Source organism: Anas platyrhynchos, chromosome 1 (genome assembly GCF_047663525.1).
Source record: "Anas platyrhynchos isolate ZD024472 breed Pekin duck chromosome 1, IASCAAS_PekinDuck_T2T, whole genome shotgun sequence".
Taxonomy (NCBI): Eukaryota; Metazoa; Chordata; class Aves; order Anseriformes; family Anatidae; genus Anas; species Anas platyrhynchos.
The window spans coordinates 37,547,622-37,572,444 of NC_092587.1; the positions used below are offsets into that span (position 1 = coordinate 37,547,622).

Consider the following 24,823-nt stretch of genomic DNA (forward strand, 5'->3'; position numbering starts at 1 on the left):
CCAACACAGTACGTTATCCGTGGTGAATAACACTGTGTATGTGGTGCATTAGGGGCTGCTGGCGGGTTTGGGACCAGCAGGGGCTCTGCGCAGCCCCCACCCCCCCTCCGCCGCCTCACGGGGCGAGCCCCGCGCCTCAGCCCGACATGGCGGCGGCGGGAGGAGGGGGGGGGGGGGGCAGCGACCCCCAGCGCGGGTAGGGCGGGAAGGGGGGGACGGAAGCGGGCGCGGAAGTGACGCCGCGGCCCCTCCCCCGCCCCCTCCCTCCCCCTCCCGGCGGCGGCGGAGCCGGGCGCGGCTGGCGGCGGCCCCGAGGCGCGGCCGGGCGGGATCATGGCGGACGGCGTGGACCACATCGACATCTACGCCGATGTGGGCGAGGAGTTCAACCAGGTACGGACCGGGCCCCGCACGGCTCCGCTCCGCTCGGCCGGGCTCGGCTCGGCCCCGCCTTCGCCGCCCGCAGGGCCCCCAGCGCGGCTCCACGGCCCGGCCGGGCCTCCCCGCCGCCATTGTGCCTGCACCGGGAGGGGGCGGGGAGGGGAGGGAGGGGAAGGGAAGGGAAGGGAAGGGAAGGGAAGGGAAGGGGGCCCGGCCGCTGAGCGCAGCTCCCCGGTGGGCACGGAGCAAGGTGCCGCCAGCAGCGCCTTCCTCCCGCCTTCCTTCCCTTTCCTTCCCCTCCCCTCCCGTCCCCTCCCCGGTGCCGTTCCCCGGCCCCCCCCCGGTGGTGGCAGGGCCGGGCCGCTGCCATTGTTCGCAGGCGGAGGGAAAGCAGCAGCAAACAGCAGCAAACAGCTTCCCGGCCACCCGCCCGCTGCGGGGGAGGCCCAACGAGTGGCAGCTTCACTTTGCAGCACAGGGGAAAGAAGCTGCCCTCTGCTTTGTTTATTTATTTTGCTCTCGTTGTTCTGTACTTTAAAAAAAAATACAAACGCATCTCTCCGTAAGAGGAGATTTATTTTGATGAGGAAGCCGCGCAGAACTTCCGCGGGCTCCAAGTGGCCGACTTTGCTAGTTCTGTCCTGCCCCCTCCTCCGCTTTCCCTCCAAAATCCGCTTTTTTGCGGTGCCTTGGCGTGCCAGCTGGCCTGCTCGCGATTTCTGCCCTTCCCCAGGTTGTGCCGCCCCAGATCGCGTTGTTCCTGACCTAGAATGGCAGGAACCAAGCACAACTCCGCTCTCACAGGTTTACCGGGCTCACCGAGTGGTGCCCAGTGCCTGCCCGCCCCCCAGAGAACTGGGAGACAGATACTAGGTTATGGGATTCAGAGTTAGTCGTGCTGACAACCTAAAGCCATCTCAGGAAACTTTATTTCTTGCAGCCGAAGACCAGTTACAGGAATTTAAGTGGGGCTGAACCTCAGCACAAATGCCATTTAGCATATGAGTGCATCCCATCAGCTTCTGTATTAATTTTGGCTTTGTTTTGGACATTTCCAGGTGAAGTACTGATAACGAATCAAGTTTTCCTGAAAAACTAAGTTGAGTCCAGTAATGTTTCATTCATATATGCAGAAGCCCTCGAAGCAGAGCAGTTCCTGGCTGGAAGCACAGCGCGCACATATGCTGCCAGAGCAAAACCGACGGGGGTTCTCTGTGCACCTCGGTCCTGGGCTACTCAGTGCTGGTTGATCCCAGTATCACCTGTAGGCACGTTGCTAGGAAGGCTGTTGGCACAAATGAAGACGATCTTGTGGTAGCTTAGCTTCTTCCATCTGTGAGGGATTCCTTTTGCTCTTTTCACCGTGCTCACCCCAGTTGCAATCCCGCTAGGGCTAAATTTTTGCAAGCTGATGCTTCCCTACTTCTTGAGTCGTGCAGAGTAGAAAATAGGGGAGAAAAGTGAGAAGGGACTGGTGCCCATTTTTTCTCAGCTTGGTTCTTTTATCTCATTTTTGTAAAATTTGGCTGTTTATTCTCTTCCAAGTTTGATTTTTGAGACTTTGATCTTGTCTCACGACCTGCTCAGTTGAGCTGTGCTACATTAAAATAGAAATTTGTACTGGGGGTGATTGACACCTCTGCACTTCCCCATTTCCTTCTGAGAAGCATGAACAAAAGCTGGTTGTTACCGCCTACGGTGTTACTACCTTTAATCCTGACGTCCTTGTGATAGGCCCTCTTGAAACTTCTGCTCATGGCTTCTGATTTGAAGCTGACAGCTTAAATTGATGGCACGGAGGACGTGGTTCAGCAGAGCTGTGCAGGGGTGAAGATGACAGGTAGCAAATGCTGTGGGGAGAAAACAGTGGAATTGATGGCAACTTGGGTAGCAGGCATCTTAAGGGGTGCTGTGTTTGAAAGGAAAGTTTGCTTGATAAGTAAAACAATCAACTGTTGTTCTTGAATTCGGTGGTTCACTTCCTCAATATTCATTTGAATTAGGCTGCAGGAACCTTTTCCAAAAGTTTTGTCAGTAGCAGGGATGAAAAAATCTAATTTGTCAGTTTTTTGGTTGTCTTTGGACAGCACAACTGTATTTTGAACAAAGCCAGGACAAAACTTTTGGTTGTGTCTGTAGTAAGGAGATCTTTTAGGGCTTGTGGCTTGATGAGCTTCCCTTCATTGCCCTGTCCTGTTCCGGGCCTCGAGGTGCTCGTCCTCGGGGATATTTTTAATGCCTTTGTCCGGGGGGCGGGAAGATGTTCCACTTGATTAGCAGTAAATGAGCCACAGGCTAGAAGGGTGAAGTAAAGACCACAGCCCGTGGGGTTCCAGGCTGGCTGAGCTGAATGAAAGCTGAGGACTGGCTTGCAACCAGCCATAGGTTGCAAAGAGCTGGCTGACTTGACTCCAAGTCAGAGCTGTTCAGCGAGAGCTCTTCTTTCCATCCCATCTGGAGCTCATCAGAACTGTGTCTGCGATGCCTCTTCCCCTTTCATTAACTTATTGTTCATCATCCTCTTGTCCTTGTGCTTACAGCTTTACTTCACTTGGCTCCCGCCAATTGCATCTAACTTTTTTTTTTTATTGTATTTCCTTTTTTGGGTACTTTACTTGACTCATTTTTTATTTTCTTCTTTGAAGCTGGCTTCTCCACCCAGGAGCCTTTCACGTTAAGTGTAGGGTCTTGTTCTGAGATGAGCTTCTGAAACGCAGCGCTCCCTGCACGCGTAGCTGGTGACCTGTAAGAAGCAGGAATTGCTGTTCCAGGGAATGCATACGAATACACACATAATTAAACTATTTTAAAAACACACAGTATTTACTGCCAGCTTAATCAGCATGTATCTCTGCTTTACTGTTACATCATCTGCGTGATCGGAAGGATCTCTTGCTGGGGCAAAAAGGCTTTCTTGTTTATACTATGGTAAGTGTAGTTGCATCGTGGGTTTATCTGACTGTGCCTTGAAGAGTTCTGGTTTGATAATTAAATCCTAACAAATGAGAAATTAAAGAGTTCTGACTTTGTATTTTGTAGCTGGCTAGTAGAAGTGCTTTAGATGGAGTAAGCAGCTAGGAGGCTGAAAGCTTCTGTGGCTGCAGAGTCCTGGGAACATGTCACTCTGTTGCCTCGTGGTCTGGAGCAGCAAAAGACAAAAACTATTTTGTCTAATACATAATAAAAGCTGAGAGTGGTTGGGTCTGTAGTGTAAATGGGAATCTTATGGCCCGACAAACGTGTCCCCATCGTAGATGTTCCTGCCACAGACAGCGTGTTCTTTCCGACACACCAAGGGCCTGCTGTTCTGTTAGACTTCCAGCTTCTGCGTTCGGGCGCTAATCAGAACCAGAAGGGTTTCTGCCTGTTTCTTGTGATTTTTTTTTTGGACTACCACTGTTTTTTAAAGTGAGTTTGCTAACATGTATTTCGAGTTTTTTACTCCATGCATTGTAATTTTGAATTGGCAAAAGTAGTAAAGGAGAAGATGGATAACTTGCTTTTTATTAACTGAGTGCTTTTTTCAGAAATTATAGTGATTATTTTCATGAAATTTTGTCACTTCTGTCATCTTGGGGATGTAATTTAGCACTTGACTCTCACATTGAACAGAGGGAAGAAGCAGATCTGAGAGATGCATATACTGTTCAAAGAAATTATACCCCTGAAAAATAAGGCAGCATTTTCCAAAACAGCCTTGGGTAAAGGGGGAGAGAGACCAATTCTCTGCTGCAACTCGCAGTATGGCTGCTAAGTTTCAGAAAGAAGTAACACTTAATTTGTCCCTTCTGCAGATGACTGTGATGTTCCATGTGTTTGCCTTTCATTTCTGAATGTTGCAAAACACTGTGAGCGTAATTAAAATGTAAAATACCGGGGAGGGGCCGAGTAACTGGTAGCGTGACAGCTGGTCTGGGGTGAGTTTTTTATGGTGTATCTTTCCAATGCCCTTTTTGTTCCCCCAATGCCAGTCAAATAGCCCTGAATGGGGAATTTCAGACCCGATTTTGCAGAGCAAATGATCTGAGGTTTCAGACAGCAGCCTGTTTCTTGGCGTGTTTATCAGCAGGGTTGTGAATGGCTGTAACTGAGCAGAAACCATTTCTTCTTGTGCTTGCTCTTCTTTTAACTGAGGAAGTCAGGTGATGTCAGAGCCAGCAATGTGACATGCGTGGCACATTTACTTCTCCAGCCTCAGCTATTTGAGCAGGGCTTCCTGTATTCCTTCTTACTCATCTGCATCTAGGAGAGAAGAGCGTGTTGGGGTGAGTTTCCATGGTCCGCGTGTGAAGGAGGAAGGGGTTTTTGGATCTTGGGTAACAGCCGTTGAGAGATCTCGGGTCTCTTCTATCTACACCTGCAGCTGCTGACTCAGATCACTCTTAATCATCTAACCACATGCCTTGTTGACTGACTGCTGAGTGAATTCCACGCTGGCTGCAAAACCAGCACGATGTGAGGAGAGACTGTAGTGAGCAGCATCAGGTTTGCTGCTGCGTCGTTACTGAGTTAAATCAGGGCACTGATGCTGTCAGGCAAGCTGACAAAGAGATTACATTCAACGTGCAGCGCCCAGGTAATTCTCTCTCCTTTGACGGTGATCCGAAAGCCTGTATAATAGGAACTTGATCCATTTCAGAGGAGTTTCTCGCTGCTGAGGAGGTGCAGCAGAGCTGTGGACTGCTAACTGCTCTGGTGGGTACTTGGCAATGCTGAGCTCAGCCTTCTCAGAGAGAGGTTGGTGTATCTCTGCCGTAAGACTGGTGGCTGCTTGTTTGGATCTGTCTACCAGGACCAAATTCTACTTCCCTGAAGTCATCACCCCCACACAAATGGGCAGAATTACTCCACGTTCAGCAGAGGATTTCCTTAATTGCCTCGTGACATCAGCCGTAATCTCCCTGTCAGGTACCGTGTCCCAGCCTGTCCCAGGCGGTTCTTTGAACCTCCTTTCATTAATTGTGATGATAGGAGGAATCAAACTGACAGAGAGCTGGGCACACTCAGGGAAAATATGAAACTCTTACTGAATGTGGCCAAAATAAACTTACCTCAAACGACGTTGATTTCCTGTTGAAGTTCAGGGTATGTGGGGCCTGTGCAGTTTACTGAGGATCAAATCTGCTTGACTGATGCTGCCGAAACTTTGCGTATCAGGTTTTGTTTTTTATTGTAGCGCTATCCTCTTGGCAGGAGTAGCACTTGATAATGAATGTTTTTATGCTTCCAAGAGAGCTGATCATCTGATGATGATTGTGAATATAGGAGGTTTTCAACCAAGTTTGCCGGCTTTGCAGTCTGTTTTCTGTGAAATCCAAGTTGATTCTCTGATCACCGTATCTGGTATCCGGAGCTGTTCTATCTGAGATGGTTACGTGGGTTTGTAGATGCACATTCACCAGATAGCAGCCCCTGAAATACCTCCAATATCAAAACTTGGAGAAGCAGTTTCTGTGCTGGATCGGCGTGGAAGAGTCCAGGAACCCTCTGCAGTTGTTTGAAGCACAACCTCTGTGTATGGCAAAACCACTTCCAGAAGTCACTATATAAGCTTTGAAGGTTAACGTTAAACACTGCTCAACCTGTGCCAGTGCCTCACCACCCTCATAGTGAAGAATTCCTTCCTTTTATCTAATCTAAACCTACCCTCTTTTAGTTTAAAGCCATTCCCTTGTGTCCTGTCACTACACTCCCTGACAGAGCCACCTTTCCTGCAGGCCCCCTTTGGGTACAGGAAGGCCGCTGTAAGGTCTCCCCAGAGCCTTCTCCTCTCCAGACTGAACAACCCCAACTCCCTCAGCCTGTTCCCACAGGAGAGGTGCTCCAGCCCTCTGAGCATCCTCGTGGCCCTTCTCTGGACTTGCTCCGGTGTACGATGAGTATGATGGATGCCTTTGTATAAGATGACAAATTGAAAGTATCGCGAGAAGTCTTTGAAAAGTAATTCCTTAATGCAAATCTGCACCACCTATTCATTCCTGTTTGGAATTAAGCAGTTCCACTGATGAAGTTTACACTGTGTTAAAATTGTTTTGCATGTTGTTGTGAAGAAGATTCTCTTTAACTCTTCTCTTGCTTGCCCATCTTCTGTGATGAGAGTACAGCTGCCTCTGTAGTCAAAAGCAGTATGTCTTGCTCAGAGTGCATCAGCAGCCTGAGGTAGCTGGTGCTCAGGGCTCTCCATCTTCCTAATGCCCTGTGTTCGTGGTCTCTCTCAGGCTAAATTCAGTCTGGTCTTTTGGACCAAATATTCCTTCTATGCTTAAAATTCAGTGTATCTGGGGGACTGCTGGTTGATTTTGACCCGTGTGTTTGCACATAGCAGGTAGTATGCAGTTGCTGAGCACAGCAAGTGGAGCTTTGGGAAAGAAACTCACGTTTCCATTCCCTCTGGAAGGAGTCTTCACTTGGACAGAACCGTGCTGTAAGCTGTACCGACTCAACGGAGAAGGGAGCGATTCACTCCAAAACCCCGTGATAATTTTCTCAACCAAAATGTTCCGGAGGCAGCCTTGATACTGTAGAATAGTCCCTCTGTAACCCATGAATAAATAAATATTTAATAGGTGCAAACCCAAAGGTTTATTAAATTTAATGAAATAAAATAGAATTCTGTCCCTTTCTGGCCTCTCTGTGAATGAGGAGGTAAAACTGAAGTTTGGAATGCAGTAGAAATCTGAAATACAAGAGTTTATCCGTTTGGTCCTCTTGAAGCTTGGTCTGTTCATTCTACCAAATGTTGTGATTAAAAAAAAAATAAAAATGCTGGAACTTTGCATATAGCTTGTACTTGCTGATGGCTGTAATTCTGGGAGCAGGGCTTGTGTCTTGGGTTTTCTCTTTATATGAAAGCTTTGAAAGCGTTGCAGTGCCAAACGCTAGTTGGAGGTGGTATTTGTTGGTTTTTTTTTTGGTCGTTTAGAATCCATTAGAAGTCATAAGAATTTGGTATATTTTCACGGGGATGAAAATGGATGTGGATGATGTTGTATAGGTGTTAGGTCAAACTAACTGTGTCTGTGGAATGTTGTCAGAGTATTTTTTTTGCACTAAGTTTTAAGAATGTTAAACTAATAATTAGGTGCTTTTTGTATTTTAGGAAGCTGAATATGGTGGACATGATCAGATCGATTTGTACGATGATGTAATTTCTCCGTCTGCAAATAATGGAGATGCCCCAGAAGATCGTGATTATATGGATTCTCTCCCACCATCAGTTGGAGACGATGTAGGTAAAGGAGCTGCACCAAACGTTGTCTACACGTATACTGGAAAGAGAATTGCCTTGTACATTGGAAATCTTACTTGGGTAAGTACCTTATTACCATTCAGGTGAAGCCGGCAATTTGAAAATTGTGAACATAATTCTTTGTGTTTTTTCATTTAAGAATTGTTATATGAAATATTAAAAGTGCAGCAAATAAGGTTTTTTTCTTTTTTTTTTTTTTTTTTACCTGCAATTCAGTGAGCCTGCCTGGAGCTGTCTTGATGTCTAAAAATGGATTAAATTTTCAGTAAATATTACCTTTAAAGTTTTCTCTGCTGTTCTAAGTGCTATGAAGGGATATTTGTGGTACCACCATCTTTTCAGAGAACTGAATGAAAGAGAACAAGCTTAAACTGTCAAATATCTTATGCTTGGAGATGCTTTAAGGCTACCAAACAAACCTGTTTTTAAGTAATCCCTTTCTAAAGTTTTTAGTTTATAAAGAAACTAAGATTCTCTGGGATTTTCTTGAAAATATTTTTTGCCTTTTTCCAGAGCAGTGACTCTTGCAACAAAGCTGTTTTCACATATTTGCCCTGAGGCTTATTTCTGCAGTCTTGGGAGTAACAGTAACTCCCTGAACTACAATTGCCCTTCAGACAATTACTTTTGTCAGCATTAAAGTATTTTAGAATCGATTGCGCTTAATCAAAATGCAAGTAGCTGGTCAGTAGCTAAATTAACTGGAGCTCGTCTCTCTTCACCTGAAATCCAGTTCTACCAAAGTCCATGCATGCAAAATTTTCATTCATTTTTTTTTCCCTTGCAATGAATTTTTTGCTAGTGCTAAGCTTGAGAAAGAATGCTTTGTGGATACTTCATTAATTTTATAGTATCCTAGTTTCAGGAGCTAATTGTTAAGTAAGAGAGTAATTGACTTAACAGTTGTACTGCTCTAAAATACATGAATGGAATCAGCTGAACTCATCCAAGTCAAAAGTCATGGTTTCCAAAGTAGATAGGCCACTGTGTACTGTTATTTTTGCTTATTACTCATTATTTGGCTTCACAAATGAAGTTACCACAACAAGTGCATTCACTCATTTGAGCGTCACTATTACATTTGTTTCCTTTGTGTTTAGATCTCAGCAAAGTAATTTATTAAAGTTTTAAAAGAAGCCTTGATTTGAGGGAGGTCAGATAAGTGGTTGAGAATCTTGAAAGCCTGCTTTGAAGTTTCCATACCAGATTTAAGGAGGTGATGGAGTTAGAGAAGTAGGAAGAAACCCATGAGTATTAATTGTTTTAATGTGTTACACATCTTTGAATATGTGTGAAATTGTTGAACATTACATAGTAACTAACAGGAAGATAGAGCAAGTGGGTTGAAGTGAAAACAGTTGTTAATAACATAGGTTTTGTGCTGGTTTTCCCATCTTCTGTTTGTAAATCTTGCTACTTCTGTGCAAATAGTGTCTAGGCTCTCACTAATCAAAGCTGTCTTAAAGAGCACCAGTTTAATAATAGGGTGATAAAAATAGACTTTAGGTTTGGAGATGAAATTGATAGGAGAAAAAAAATGGACTGCATGTCCAAAAATGTAACGGTTATTAAAATAGAATCAATCATAGGATCGTTTGGGTTGAAAATAGTTCGGTTTAAGCCTGATACTCTTGAAAAAGTGCTTTCAGAAAAGTTAGTCAGATGTAACTGTTTTTTTGGCGTACTGTAGCTGGTATACTGTGTGGTGGGACTGGGGCAACACACGCTATGAGGAAGTGTGTGTTTTTAAAACTAATTTTCTGGGAATTTTAAAATGTCAGTGACTGCTCTGTAAGAGTCAGAAAATACTGGCAACCTGAATAAAGTATTCCTCTTGACAGCTCGCACAAAAAAAAAAAAAACATGTAAAATTTGGTTGTTCTTTTCTTGATGTTACAGATAAGTTTTCATAACTGAATATTGTTTTAAAATATATTTTTCAGTGGACAACAGATGAAGACTTAACTGAAGCAGTTCATTCATTGGGGGTAAATGATATTTTGGAGATAAAATTTTTTGAAAATCGTGCTAATGGCCAGTCTAAAGGGTAAGAACTTGTCACTTCCTTTTTCTTTAAATGAACTGGCCTTGGGGAGGATGGGCATCGGGAAGAGTTCTGATTTTTCATGACTGTCAGTATGTAAACTGATTGCTTTTGTTTATTGACATCCAGTGATGGTTGGGCTTATAATTTCATACTAATGATTTAAATTCCAGATGTACGTTTTATGGCAGTGTTGCGTGTCTTACTATTTAGTATGTTAAATTTTATTGGTGATGTTCATGAAGACTCTTTTCCTAAGTTTCAGTTAGTGTGGTAGTGACAATGATGTTCTTCCTAATGTAAATACAATTTCCCCTTAGCCCCATTATTGAGTCATTTTTAAATGCCTGATTTTTCTATTAACTGTTCGAAGTGAGTGCTCGAGCTGATTTTTCACTGGCAGTCTGATCTTCCATGCATGACTGACTGCCTTTGTCTCTCCTTAGTACTAATGGCAGTAGTAATGAGAACACAGTGAATTCTTGATAATAACTTGATCATATTAGTTCATATATAGTGTGTTGATACTCTACCAGAAAACAAACTTTGTTGTATATTTTGCTGCATGTTATACTTGCATTGTGGTTCTTCACATATCTTAGAATGAGTTACTTTATCTGTCTTTAAAACTGGCTAAGATCTGTGAAAGCGTTTCTGATCTGGTTTTCAGGTGTCCTTCCGCTTACTCTGTTAAACTTTTATTCATGAGGCATTAGGATCTCCAAGGAATGGAAAAACTGCAGTGTAACCTTTTTTTTTCTTCCTTTCAGGTTTGCCCTTGTGGGTGTGGGATCAGAAGCATCCTCCAAAAAGCTGATGGACTTGCTGCCTAAAAGAGAATTGCATGGGCAGAATCCTGTTGTTACTCCATGTAATAAACAATTTTTGAGTCAGTTTGAAATGCAGTCAAGGAAAAGTAAGTCTTTCTAGTGTGCTGTCTTGGAAAAATAATTCCAAAAGCCATACTGCATTTTTTTTCAGCATCTGATAATTTCTGTGCAGCTTAAAATAGCTATAAAATACTTATGTAAATGAATTTGCAGTTTTGTTAAAAAAAAAAAAAAGATCCTCTAAAAAAATCAATATATTGAAGGTCTGTGGTTTTAGCAGGAGATGGCACTTACTGGAAGAAGATTGCAGCTTTGTAAAACGTTTGTCTTACCATTGGAGAAGGTTTCTGAATTCCTTCTTGTGAATTTAACTGAAAGCAAACAAAAATAAAACACGAGTATTTAGAAATTTGACATTCGTAGACAAATGGGACTAAATTCTCATGTCTGGATAAGTTGTGCTTATGATCAGGTGGAGAAGAGAGATTCTGTGATGTGCTTTCCTACAACACCTTGTCTCGTGGTTTCTAGTCCTAACAGTGAGTGGCCTCAGGCTGCATTAAAGCAAGGACTGACAGTCTCCCCAGTTGCTGTTCCATTTGTATGGGGATACTGGAACACTGCTGTATTTTAGCAAAGCATTTTTTCCCTCTCCACTCTGGCCCCTTATTTTCTTAGGTGCGGAGGAACAAGGAAAAGCTCATAAAGTTTTACTTCAGTGCTGCATAAAACTTCGGGCTGAGAATTGGAAAGCTTTAACCTGTTTTGACTTACATAATTACACTTTTGCTTTTCCATCACAGCCACGCAGTCTGGCCAGATGTCAGGGGAAGGTAAAGCCGGGCCTCCAGGAGGAAGCTCACGAGCAGCATTCCCACCAAGTAACAGAGGGCGAGGCCGTTTTCCTGGTGCCATTCCAGGTGGAGACAGATTCCCTGGGCCAGCAGGGCCGGGAGGGCCACCACCACCTTTCCCAGGTAAAACAATTAATGTGTGGGGTTTTGTTTACATTTCTGTTTTCTTCTATTAATGCAATGGAGTTATTTGGAAATTACAAAAATCAAGGCAGTTCACTTAATATGCTATAATGATCGTTTACCACTGGGTTGTAGGTGTCTACCCTACTCTGTTGTTGAAATGCAGAGTTGTGCTTCCTAAATTAGATAGCAACAGCGTTTGTAGGGACATTCTTTATAGTGTGTCAATGTACATGTCTCTTTAAGTATGAAAAAGATTGAGGTAAATCACGTTACAGAGTAGACTTGTATTTTCTATGGTGTAGTTCTGATTTGCTATATGGGGTGAGAATACTTGCGTTGCAGACTGTGTAGTAACTGCTTGTCATTGCATTACAAATATGCACAAGACAAGAATTTAGCTTTGATTCATGCCCAGTGACAGGTCAGTTAGCAGGCACTTAGATTACCAAAATTTAAAGAGCAGGGTGTTTGTGTATAGTCAGGTATCTGATCTGGGACAAATCTCTGTTTAAACATCAGGCTTGTATTACAGTGAAGTTCTCATTTCAGCTTCGCTGTGTTTTAATAGACGTCGTTCTGTAGTGGATCTCCTACTAGCAGTCAAAGGGATGTAGGTTGAAAAAACACTAATGAGGACCTGAAAGTAGGTATGGTAAATGTAGGAGCCAAATATTCTCCAGTATAGCTTTTCGCATATTTTTTAATAAACATTATATCTTATGCCCCGTATGAAAGGCAAGCTGTAGGGGTAGGTAGGGTGTAATATTTTTTTTTTTTGTAAGCTTTGGTTTATTTCGATAGCAATAGCAACTGGTTAAGTGATTTTTTGTGGTCTGTTTTCATTTTACTAATGTTTTCTTTAGATGTTCATAATGAAGTAATTATTATAAATTTACTAAGCTACTGGACCCCAAAGTGCAAGACATGCATGTCTTACACAAGTTGCAAATTGTTCAGTGAGGGTTTTTTTTTTTTTTTTTGAGAAGAAAAAGTTATTTCACTAACTCATTTCTTTATATTGACTTTTTTCTTTTTTTTTTTTCTTTTTTCTTTTTTTTAGCTGGACAAACTCCCCCACGTCCACCGTTAGGTCCTCCTGGTCCACCAGGCCCACCAGGCCCTCCACCTCCTGGTCAGGTCCTCCCACCTCCTTTAGCTGGACCTCCTAATCGTGGTGACCGTCCACCACCACCAGTTCTGTTTCCAGGACAGCCTTTTGGTCAGCCTCCTCTCGGGCCCCTTCCTCCAGGCCCTCCACCACCAGTTCCAGGCTACGGGCCACCACCAGGTCCTCCACCACCTCAGCAGGGTCCACCTCCACCTCCGGGTCCATTTCCCCCTCGTCCACCTGGGCCTCTTGGGCCTCCCCTGACTCTCGCTCCTCCTCCACATCTCCCTGGGCCACCTCCAGGTGCTCCACCGCCTGCACCACACGTGAATCCAGCTTTCTTCCCCCCACCTGCCAATAGTGGCATACCTACTTCAGACAGCCGTGGCCCACCTCCGACAGATCCCTATGGCCGACCTCCACCATATGACAGAGGTGACTATGGGCCACCTGGCAGGTGAGAGCTTTTGGTGTAATGTGCTTCGTAGCAGATTTTATGCCTTGTAGGACGCATTTGATCATTCTTTTTAATGCAAATGTTAGTTAAAAGTGAGAAAAAAAGTGGAAGAGGTCTAATCAGTCTTCAGATTTGCCCCGTTTACTTCTCAGTGAAATAACGCTAAGAAATATGTTCGTAGCAGTAAGAAAATCCTAAAATGCAACACTAGTAATCTTACTTTCCATTTTCAGCTTTGAACTGTTTGTCTTCACTGTTTGTGTTTGGCAGTGTCATTATTCCATGTGTACTACATGTTAACTTACTATATCACTTCCTATCAGTAGCTTGTGGTTGTGCTTCTGTCTTAACTCAAAATTCTCACTTGTTCCTTTGCCGTCTTGCTTTGCAAGCTGTCATTTTAGAATGCTTTGGAATTCTCCTCCTGGAATATGTGCATATGTTGAGTATGGTGCCACACCAAGCCCATACTATTTTCATCTTTCAGTAGCTCTGCTTGTCTCTTTCCTGAAGGATTCAATTCAAAGTTAGTCTTTGTCTCAAAAAACAGGTGGGAATTTACTGCAAGACTTTTATCTTCCTTTTCTGTTAAGCCTTTTCTGGTTATTTGGTACAATCTTGCTGTGCTCGTAGCAGTGGCCTTTTCTGCGGTTAATCCTATCTTGGCCAGGGTTTCTGAGTCTCTCTGACTTGCCTTGTCAAGTGTTTCACATCATTGGAAACATCTTTTTCATCTGTGCTTTCAAGCATCTATGTCTGACTGCTGTTTCTTAATTTTCACCATATTTGTATTTCTTAGAACATCTTGGGATAAGTTGTAAGATACCTTATGCATAGTTAGGTGTGGATTTGTCACTTGTGGTTTTACTGCTATTTAGAGAGACTTCTACTGCTATTTAGAGAGACTTCCCTTACCTAAAATGTTCTCTGCACAGGCACTTTGCTTTGAATCTTTCTTTTACATATGAGCACGAAGTTTAAAAAAAGAAAAGCAAGCATTTGTACGTATTATGTTAATACAGAAAATGTAGAAATTCAAGCATTTGGCTTAATTGCCTGAAATATAATAAAGATAAGGTATTTTATTATTTTTTTTTTGATGGACAAAATCTAAGTTGTCTGCAGTTGATAGCATGGCTGGGGAGGGAAGGAGTGGGGATAGGACAGAATAACTTACTGTCCAGTATTTTCATTAGTAATGTTAAAACTATCATCCATAACTATTTAAATTGTCATTAATTATATATCATAGGCGTTTCACTGGAAATAACATGCCCATAAGAGAAAAATTACATATTCCATTCTATGGGAGGCACACGAAAAATAATACTCAAAACTCAGGGAGGTATGAATTTTTAGACATTTCCTCTTATGCTAAACTGGCTATAGGATCTTATTCCACTTCTTGCACTTAAGAGGATAGCATTGCTTGTTATTCTGCATTTTCTTTCTACCAGAAGAACTAACGCTATTTTAGAAATATCAAGCAGTGGGGTCAGTTTAACAGTCTCAACTTTTATCTCTTAACACATTTCTTTGGATCGTGTGTATCGTTCAGAGACTGGCTAATAGGATGCTGCAAAACTTCTGAGAACAATATTGTTTGGGTTAACTTCTGTTACTTTGTAATCCATTTATAGGTAGCTAATAATTAAAATGTAATGAGTACAAGGATTCTCATTTATTGCTTCTTCTTTACAGTGACCAATTTGTAGATATATTTGAAGTACCTTGAACTTGACCAGAAATAAATACTAGAATTAGCTGTAAAATGTTGAAGTGTCATTCGGATAATATGTTGTTTTAAAAATGACAGACTATAGTTGCTTTTTGTAAGTTACAGTACTCTGGTCTTACTTAAGAATCTGGAAAACGGTATCATACAGTTTTAATTCCATCATTTTCATAAGAAGATTCCTAGTTTTGCTCAAAGTTGCGTTATCTGTGTACATATCTTTCCACATCCATTCAATTGGGGTAATATCTGCTCACATACCTTGAAGGATTTTATGAAAATGATAAATATTTGTAAAGCACAGTTTCAAGTGCTGCTGAATTTTCAAAATAGGTGGGATGAATAAGAATACTTTTATTTATTTATTTATTTTGTTTGTTTGTTTTTATCCTTTTTTAAGCTTTCAGGATTTTGTACTGTAACATGGTCCTTAACACAAACCAAACCCAGATCCTGCTTTCTTTTCTGTTTGTCACTTTGCTTAAAGTTGTGAACTTGGATTGTTAAAACTGCAATGATAACTCCTTAACATTTTCTTAATCTTTTAAATAGTAGTTTTATTACTTTCAGAGAAATGGATGCTGCAAGGACACCTCTAAGTGAAGCAGAATTTGAAGAAATCATGAATAGAAATAGGGCGATCTCAAGCAGTGCCATTTCAAGAGCTGTATCAGATGCCAGTGCTGGTTAGTAAAGCTTTATTAATGTTTTCTATTCTACCCAGCTAGAAAGAGTAGAGTTTTTCTATCAGGAAACCCACAGCCTTGAAGCCGTGTCTTGCTAATATGGCTTTCAGGAGGCAGAAGTTAGATACAACCTATGACTGTTTCTGTACTGTGCTCCAGCTGATGTCTGTGAATGCTTTCTGAGTACTGATCTGGACAGTATTTTAATGCTTAGTCCTACAGTAAATGATCTGGATGGTTATTGAAGAGAAGACATCCTGAATGGTAATGTTACTACAGATAGAATTTTTTTTGTTTTAGTTGATATAATTTTCTCACAGTGATTTTATATTGTTTTCAGGGGACTATGGAAGTGCTATAGAGACCCTGGTAACTGCAATTTCCTTAATTAAACAGTCCAAAGTATCTGCTGATGATCGTTGTAAAGTTCTTATTAGCTCTCTTCAAGACTGCCTTCATGGAATTGAGTCCAAGTCTTATGGTTCTGGATCCAGGTAAAACTTTCCTCTTCCATCTGCCCTTCTGAAGGGGAAGGTGTAGGGCAAGACTAGTTCACAAAGGAGAAAGAAACTAAGTCACGCGATAAGATTAGTGATTCGCTCATCTGCACAAGAAATGTGTTTAAGAACCAAGTGTGGATTTTGAATTTAAATAATCTGCCTTTTAACTAATCCTGTTTTTAAAATTGATCTGATGACTTTTTAAACTCTTAGTTCTTAATTAGTATCCTTTTCTAGTATTGCAGCCTGTAAGCTTCAAAATTGAATTTTACTTTATCAGTTAAGTTGTCCAGTGTATAATTTGATAATAATTTGCTATTGAAAAATAATGTAGCAAACATCTTTTTTTATATTTTGAATGATAAAAACACAGACATCTGGTTTTGGCCCATACTTTCAGTACCCCAATGAGCAGCCATGTTGTCGGAATAATTTAATCATTTAAGGCAGAGGATGATCTCAGCTGTCCTCCATTTTGAACGTGTGCTTTTTGACTTTTCCTTGATTATGAAGTGGATGACACCTATTTGTAACTGCTCTTAGCCATCACCACCTTTCATATCTTCCATGTTATACACAAAAACATCTCTGCATCTCAGCGAAGAGTTATTTCTCTCACATCTGAGGAGATGATTCTCTCATATATACTTTTTTGATCCAATTCTTACTAGTCAACAGTATACAGAATTGGCATGTGAGTGGCTTGTGTTTTGAAGAAAAAAAATTAATGAAGTAATTTCTTTTAGAAGACGTGAACGATCCAGGGAGAGGGACCACAGTAGGTCACGAGAAAAAAGTAGACGCCACAAATCACGTAGTAGAGATCGCCATGATGACTATTACCGGGAAAGAAGTCGGGAAAGAGAGAGGCATCGTGATCGCGACAGAGATCGCGACAGAGAACGAGACAGAGAGAGGGAGTATCGCCATCGTTAAAGAAGGTGAGCATTTGTGTTCTTTAAGTTTGCTGTTCTACTGTTACTGAATTACTAAAAGTGCTCTAGATCTGGGATTATTTACACCATTAATGTCTGCGTTCAAATGGTCCTGCAGAACGTACTGAATTACTTTCTTCTTTTAGCATCTGAAACGGAGTCAGGTAAGTAATGACAGGTAACTGGTCTTGGGAGGGAGTACTTGTGTCACTCTTTCCTGCAGTTGGCATGCCTTCTTTTTAATTTTAGGTGGTATTAATGTTTTTAATTGTTATGAAGTGCAATCAAGCCATTTCTTATTAAGCAGTAAGTCAGACTGATGTCTGCTCTCTTGTAATCTTCAAAGATCGTATGAAATTTGTTTGTATTTATCATTTGTATTCTAAAACAAAAAAAAATCTAGTTGTGTGAGGACTGCAGCATTTAGCCCTTCATATGTCACGTGAGGATTGTATCTGTGTAGGGAACATGTACATACAGCTGTCGTCCTTGCACTAGTAGATTCTTTCTTTTTGTTTCAGTGAGTTTTACTCAAATTCAGGAAATGTAGATAGACTTTGCCTGTTATTTTCTAAAATGTGGCCAGTCACTTTTTCCTGTCTTTTAGCTAAATTTAGGTGTTATCTTCAATAAGATTTATGGTCGTTTTTTCCCCACCAACCTGCTTTTTCATTCCCTGCCCTCTCTGACAGTAAAGTCATTTTCTGAAGATTAGTAAAAACAAATGTACAACACAAGGGTTGGTTCTTTTCTGCTTGTTGACATGCTAAAATGTTCTTTTATGTCATGTTTCTGGAGTCTTTCATGCATCAAATGTCTAGGTAGCTACAGAGTGGCACGATAAATAACATTTTCTTTGGTGTACTGTTGAGAGCTTTAAAATACATATATGATGTATATAATGTATATCACATTATATGATGTACAATTTTGAGGATTGGTAATTTGAGCTGCTCACGATTCCTTATATTTGACAATAAGGGGAGAACAGAACAAAACTACCTGTTTTTGCTGCAGTAGTCTTTTCCATTTTTAGAATTTTCTCACCACATCCACATTCAAACTGAAACCCAGCAGATTTGCCTGTCTGCCCAACTTCCATTTCTTATGTCTGCCCCCAAATGTAATTTCCAGATTTGCTTATGGCATTTATTCATGGAAATTCGTTTTCAGAACTTAAATAGAGCAAAGCATATTAGAAATCATATAAATTGTAACTTGTTCCTAAGTAAAAATATTTCTATAATTTTGCATTATTTGAATGTCAGTTTTTCCGTGCTAGGCTTTTGTGTCACTGACTCCTTCTGGAGAAAACAAAATCTGATCTTAAATGCACTAGTCTACTGAGTGTTAAGCGGGATATTGTCTTGGGTTCATACTCTAAAAAAGCAGTAATGGATGTTGAGAAGGGGAGTCAAAGGCTTAATAGGAAGGTGACACTGAAATAAAGTTGGCAGTAGTTCATGCCACTTTGTCATCAGAAATGGAATGATAGAAACATTTCCGGAATGGCATAAAAATAGCAAGTGTTGTTCTTAATTGAAAAAAATCTCAGAACATAAAAATACAGATTTAACAGAAATAACTCCAGTTTCTCTTGTTGACTTGGATTTTTCCCGTTTATCATAAAATAATATTTGTGAAATTTGCCAATAGTTACTAATGGGAAGTAACCATTGAGCTGAATGAGTTTTTTACTTCTGTTGGAGATGAGCAAGGTATACTAAAAATTGTTAACATGGAACTTAAGGCAACTTTTTTTTACCCTTGATGTGCTTTATTAATATAGCTTTCATTTTTGTGTATTTAGACTATTGTGGATGTAGATGCGGAATTTCTTGACCAGTACAGATTCCCTACCCTCTCACCCTAAGAAAACATGTCCAATACTGTTAGGTTGCTGCATTTTATAACTTCCAAAGCACAATTTCAAAAAAAAATGAAACTGAGGTTTCAGTCTTAGTTCAGGTGGGATTTGTATATACAACTTCTTTCAGCTTTGTTGTGTGCTGGGACTTCTTTTCTGTCAGAGGAGTTGCATAGGTAAGATACCCTTGCACAAAGAAAATAGGTCCTAATAATTTGGTTTAAAGGACAAATTTAGTATTCCTCATGTAAATGAAAATATTTGGTATTTTTTTAAAAAGTTAAGTTGTAAACATTTTGTCTTGTTTCTGTCTTAATGAAGAAAGGCTTTACTGTAGTTTTGTTTATATATATAAATACACACATAAAAGCGTACAGTGATCTTTTGGTTTGTATGTTTCGTTTTCACCGAGATGTATGTTGCCATACATTTTTTTTTGTTTTGCTCTTTACATTAATTAATACTCATAAATAGATTTAACAATCTCAATCACTATATATATATATCAGCAGTACTGGGAAGAGTTACTCCCCACATTACTGTGTTTTATCAGGTAACATGAAGTTGCCTGTGTGCCTACACCCTATGAATGGCACCTATACTTCTTATTTCTGTGTGTACCTACAGTCATAAATGTGATACTGTACTGGCATATAAAAAAAAAAAGTAAAAAAGTGTTACACCTAGTTCAGAAGGATTTTAAAGGTCCATTGTGAATATTTTTGTATACAGTGAAATTCACTTTGTATTATTGTATTTACTTACAGTTAGAGATGGATTAAATTGGAGTAACTTACTAAATGTATTCATTATAAAACCCTATTACAAAGTTCAGATGTACCATAGCAGGTATTTACACTTCTGTTTGTACACTTTATGATTTAAAATTAAATTCTCACAAGATTCTTGTGTGCCTTCGCTAGAGTAAGGCTTCACATGCATTGATAATCCATTTTACAGAATTACTGTAACCTGAATTACCTGTAAATTCTTGAAATGTCTTTGCACATAGATACAAAAGAGAACAACAGATGTGTAAGACAAATGTCTGACTTGTCAAGAAAGCTAACAGTATGGTATTGAGAAGGATTAACAGCAAAATGCATGTGTACAAACAGAATAGTAATGTAACTTCATCAGCATGAGTCCTGATTCTTTTTTTAAGACAGATTTTTTTAGTTTATCTGATACTTAATGATGTATTTCTAGCTGATACATTGTCCCAATCTTAATCTGTCTGAATTTCTATAACTACTGAATGTTAAGTTTTTCATTTTATGTTTTTGTTATTGGGTCGTTTGATTATTTCCTATTTAAACTGGATTTGGACTGAATTGCAAAGAAAAAATACACTAACAATGTAACAGTTGATAATGTATGTAGACTTTGTATTCCATATTTTGTGGCTTTTCTCTGATTTTTCTATTCTCAAACCACTGTAAGCAAAATCATTTAGTCTAATGTACTTTTTGAGGCTCATATGCTTCTTCAGAAACTGCTCTGAGGTCTCTGAAATAGTTTCAGCTTTGGAGTGGTTTAAAAACTAACACGTTTGTAATTTTTTTTTGTGTTGTTAAAAGGGGAAATGGTACTTGATAGTTTTAAAAAGGTACGTTATATTTTGTCTGTGTAAGTAGGAACTGTCCTGTAACTGTGTTAGCAAACATCAAAGTATGAAAATAGCCTTTTAAGAAAACTTGTAGATAATAGGAAAATGCCTATTTTTGTAGGTTGTTTTTATAAGCTTCTAGTTGATAACTGAACCTCAAGTGAATCGTGGTAGCATTGTTCAAGACCCTAGTTATATATGTACATGTTCAGGATTGTTCTAGATCCTATTAGTATTGAGCTATTATGAACAGTATTTACCTAATCTCTTTTTTTATGTGTATTTTTCGAGGAAACATATATGTGGGGCTGGCATTTTTCATGTGTTTCTTAGCACTCATCAGAGAACTCATGCTTTGTGCATCTGATTCAATACTTGAAATCTACTTTAGAGTGAAAGAGTCGAGCAGTGCCATTGTTCAGTATGCTTCTTAAACTCTGTTTTATGGCTGTTGCAGTGCTTTACAGAAGCATATCTGTTGTTTGTTAATGTTCAGTATCTTCTCTCATTTCCTCAAGGGTGATAAGATGGTTTGAAAAAGCAAGTGAACTGAAAAGCCTATGTTCTTACGATTTTTTTTCCTCCATGAACATTGCTGTAATTTTGTTGTCTTATGAGGTATCTTAAGACACACTTAAGTTTTTCGATTCCCTACAGCCTGCTTTTTTCTTTTTCTGAAATCAGTAGTATTAACAAATCTGGGCTGTATGGAAGTTCCTCAAGAAACTCATCTGTAAGTCATTATAACATTAGAACAAATAATTTTTACTTGCAAGTAAAAACATTGGTTTCATACAGCTTTCTCCAAAGAATGAACAAATATTTTTTTCCTTTTGCTCATTGTGGTTTGAGAACTGATATCTTTTTCCCAAAAAGAGAGAGGGAAAGATATTCATTTTATATTTTCCTATGGCAGACAGATCTACTTGATCTACCTTCTATGTCTTCCTCATATATTAATGTGAAATATACTTGCCAACCTCATAGCATTTTGATTTGTAAACTCAAGATCTGGTTTTTGAACACACCCCTCTGTTCATCAGTTGTCTCTGGTGAGTAGACAGGCTGGGACAGTAGGAAAAGCCACATAAAGAAACAAACTGTAGCCATACAAAATTATTTATAGAATCAAGAAATTGTTCAATCTTAGTGTAGAACTTAAAATCAACATCAAATCAAAGATGACAGGTAAGTACACTAATAATAGGGGAACAACGAAACAAATGGAAGAAGTTGCTAGTGGTGGTAGAATAGGTTATTTGTACATGTATGGTGGACAGAGACTGATAGATAATTTACGTGCAGAATGACAAATACAGAGTCAAGCTTGCAAATCATTCCTTCTCGCTGTATTATGGCTAAAACATCACACTACTTGAAGGTGTCTGACAGTCTGGGATCTAGATAAAGTTAAAACAAATTTTGGCCTTCAAGCTGATTTTTTTGTGGGTTTTTTGCTTTTGTATATTTTTTCTTTATGTATAGAGTACAATAAAGGACAATTATATTCCTTCTTAGGAGCTGTTAGGATATGGTTATAAATATGTATCATGCGTTTTACTGAAATGTGAACATTTTGTGGGATTGAAATTCAGTCTGAAAATATCAGATAAATAACTACACTTACAAACTTGACAGATGTATGCACATGCAGCTTTAAATTACTGTAGAATTTTCACACTTCTGAAAGCTGTTTAAAGCTTTCATATGCTTATTTGTATGATTGGAATTAAAGGAAAAAAATCAATTGTTACTGCAAGATGCTTTATATTTATATGATACCTACTGGGTTTTGGTGTAAGAGTCTGGTTTGGGGGTGTGAAAATGCTCAAGTTGCATCTTGCATAAGTATAAAAATGTTTGATCCCTGAAGTTCTGGGATTTCATTTCTGAAATGTTCTGGCATAAAAACATAGTTTTTAGACCACAACTATTTAACAGACAAGTCTGCAATTTGGGTTTTATTAGTAGAAATGCTGAGAAACTTGATTGCTGTATGATGTTAAATTGTACAAACCTAATACATACGTGCTTGGGACAGATAGCTCATGAACTCGAGGCAGTTGGCAAACAGCATTGCAAAAAGAAGGCTTAACTACAGATTCATTTTTTCCAAGTTGTTTCTTACTTCAATATTCTACTTGCATGTAGAATACTGAAAAGGGCTGTTGATGAAGGTATAATCCATACAGATTAATTTCGTCCCTTTGGAACCGCAAAGGTTCTGATTTTGCCCAGGTATACAGGCAGAGTACTTGGAAACAAAATTTACCCCACTTCAGATTTTAGTTGGTCGTGTTTTTAAAAATAAAGTAAAATAAAAGTTTTATTGTGGTGCTGACCATCCTAAGAGCCCTATATTGACAAGTACTAATTCTAAGTACAGTTTATCAAGCATTCCTTAAAGTTCCTGTAGTTTCAGAAGTGCCCTTACAAATCTAGCGAGTTATTCTCAGGAACTGAAGCTTTCTTATGCTAGGGTTTTAAATTTTATATACGGTGCTTTGGATCTGTTAACTGTCGCCATAGAAGTGATAAAGATCCATAATTCTTGCCACAGCAATTGTATTATGAGAGCAGCAAATTCTGACATGCAGACTCACAGCTGTCATAACACCGAGTTTCTCCACTAAAAACCTGAAATTCTCCGCTGTGTGCACTACCTTAGCCTGCAGCTCTGCATGAGCCTGCTTGTGGTAGGAGGCAGCACTTTGTCACTTAGCTACTGAGAAAATACAAGTACCTTGGAAAAAAACACAAGTGCCTGTGGAAACTTGGGTCTGTGATGAAGAAAGTTCACCCAGAGTAGTTACTGGTTGATACATGGATAACTTGAGAACAAAGTCTGCAAATAAAAAATTCCCCTTGCTGCTTCAGCCTTGGACTAAATCACTTGCATACTGTAATGTATACAGCTTAAGCTCTTGGTTATTTGTTTTTTTTAAAGTTATCGTTAATGGTCATCTTGGGGAAGGGAGGAAGAAATGTGTCAATTGACTATACAAAAATTGAATACTTTGTTTTCCCAACTGTTTTATGAATATTATAAAAGCAGCAGAATATTTGACAGCTGTGTACTGATGTATGGTCATGAAATTGCTCCTCTAAATGTCTGTTTTTCAAATGAACAAGCTGATGTGTTGGGTTTTAAACAATTTGATTTAAATTATTTTGAAATTATCGAATGTTGAAATTGTGAATGATTGCTGAAATGAAGCTAGCTAACTGGTTTGTAATGGAATTCAACTGAAATTCAGTGTATGGAATTATACCATCCCAAGTATTTTGTGAACTCTTTCCGTAATTAACTTTGAATGGTGTGGTTCCTTATTTGCCAAAACAGTTGAGAGTAGGGAGTAGGGTTCGGGTTTTTTCCTGGGGTAACTAGGTGAGGAAACCTGCAGATCTATTTTGTATTATTTGAAGAGCGGGTTTGCTTGGTTAAAAAAAACTTCAAGAGTGTATTTTTTAGATGTGAAGCCTGTCCTGCTTGCTACTAGGTTAAAAATTTTAAAGTATTGGTACCAGATTCTGTGCACTTTTAAATGTTACTAAGCTGTGAGCCATCCACTTCGTTATGCAATCAGTGCATTATTCAAATGTCAAATCAGTTTAAATCTTCTGTAAGTGGGCAGGTAAAAATGTAAAAACCTAGTTGTGGCAAAATTACCTTACGTGCTTGTTCGTTTATTCTTGCAGAGTGCATACTTTAGGAAATGTTCTATATAAATGTTTCCATCAGTCACAGGAACAGTAGCTATTGCTTCCTTTACCATTCAGTACTTCCAACTGTGGAATTTTTGTTCTTTCGATCCTGTTGTACAACAACACCAATTTTAACTGCTGTACTAGAAAACAATTTCTTGCACAAACAAGTAGCTACTGCTTCCGGGTATCTTGTGTTAGTTTACATTATGGTGAAGTAGATGCACGACTTGTGTATGTATAGATAAGCCAACAATTTTCTGTGTATTATGGGGACTAGCAAAATCTACATCACAAATTTTGACACATTACAGCTGAAGGAAGAGGAACAGCGTGCAAGACAAGATACGTTCTTCAAGGAAAGATGCTTGTCCAGCAGTTTGCTTCATGTGATTGAACTGAGCCTGTAAGGATTCATGGATAAAATGAACAGGAATAGATCTGAATAAAGCAAATCTGCATACATGGTAACCAGTAGCTCTTTTACTTTTTTTATGTTGCTTAACTGTTTTATTTGAGGGAAACCTGTGTGATTTAAACCTTATAGCTTTTGCAACTTTATTACTGGTTATATACATTTGGCAATTATAATGTGCAAGCAATTGGAAAAAGTCAAGTAAATGCTTGTTTTTATAGTAGTTTGTTCATGTTAAAATGTTCATATGATAATGTCTGTACACAGCACCACTTTGATTACAGTAGATGTAGTGTTGTAATAAACTGTTTAATGGGGCTGA

General features: G+C 39.6%; 1 protein-coding gene across 5 annotated transcripts; it reads left to right on the forward strand.

The window, feature by feature from the left end:
* The first annotated feature begins 235 nt into the window (after positions 1-235).
* On the forward strand, positions 236-24,823 carry CPSF6 (cleavage and polyadenylation specific factor 6). Of its 5 annotated transcripts, none has more exons than XM_027455909.3 (11): positions 236-393; positions 7,481-7,690; positions 9,574-9,677; positions 10,445-10,590; positions 11,308-11,481; positions 12,545-13,049; positions 14,302-14,394; positions 15,355-15,470; positions 15,811-15,964; positions 16,717-16,911; positions 24,401-24,823. In XM_027455909.3, exons 1-10 carry the CDS (start codon positions 334-336, stop codon positions 16,904-16,906), a joined length of 1,752 nt encoding a protein of 583 aa, XP_027311710.1. In that variant the 5' UTR covers positions 236-333; the 3' UTR covers positions 16,907-16,911; positions 24,401-24,823. The 5 variants fall into 5 exon arrangements, with proteins under 5 accessions (XP_027311710.1, XP_027311718.1, XP_071890877.1 ...); XM_027455917.3 differs by having other exon boundaries at positions 16,720-16,911; XM_072034776.1 differs by lacking the exon at positions 14,302-14,394 and having other exon boundaries at positions 15,337-15,470.

What these genes read in the sequence shown, in the direction of transcription:
- CPSF6 (XM_027455909.3), top strand. Translation starts at nt 334, where the DNA reads ATGGCGGACGGCGTGGACCACATCGACATCTACGCCGATGTGGGCGAG. An exon ending in ACATTGGAAATCTTACTTGG is followed by an intron (nt 7,691 to 9,573) that starts GTAAGTACCTTA and finishes TATATTTTTCAG; the next exon opens with TGGACAACAGATGAAGACTT. An exon ending in GCCACCACCACCTTTCCCAG is followed by an intron (nt 11,482 to 12,544) that starts GTAAAACAATTA and finishes TCTTTTTTTTAG; the next exon opens with CTGGACAAACTCCCCCACGT.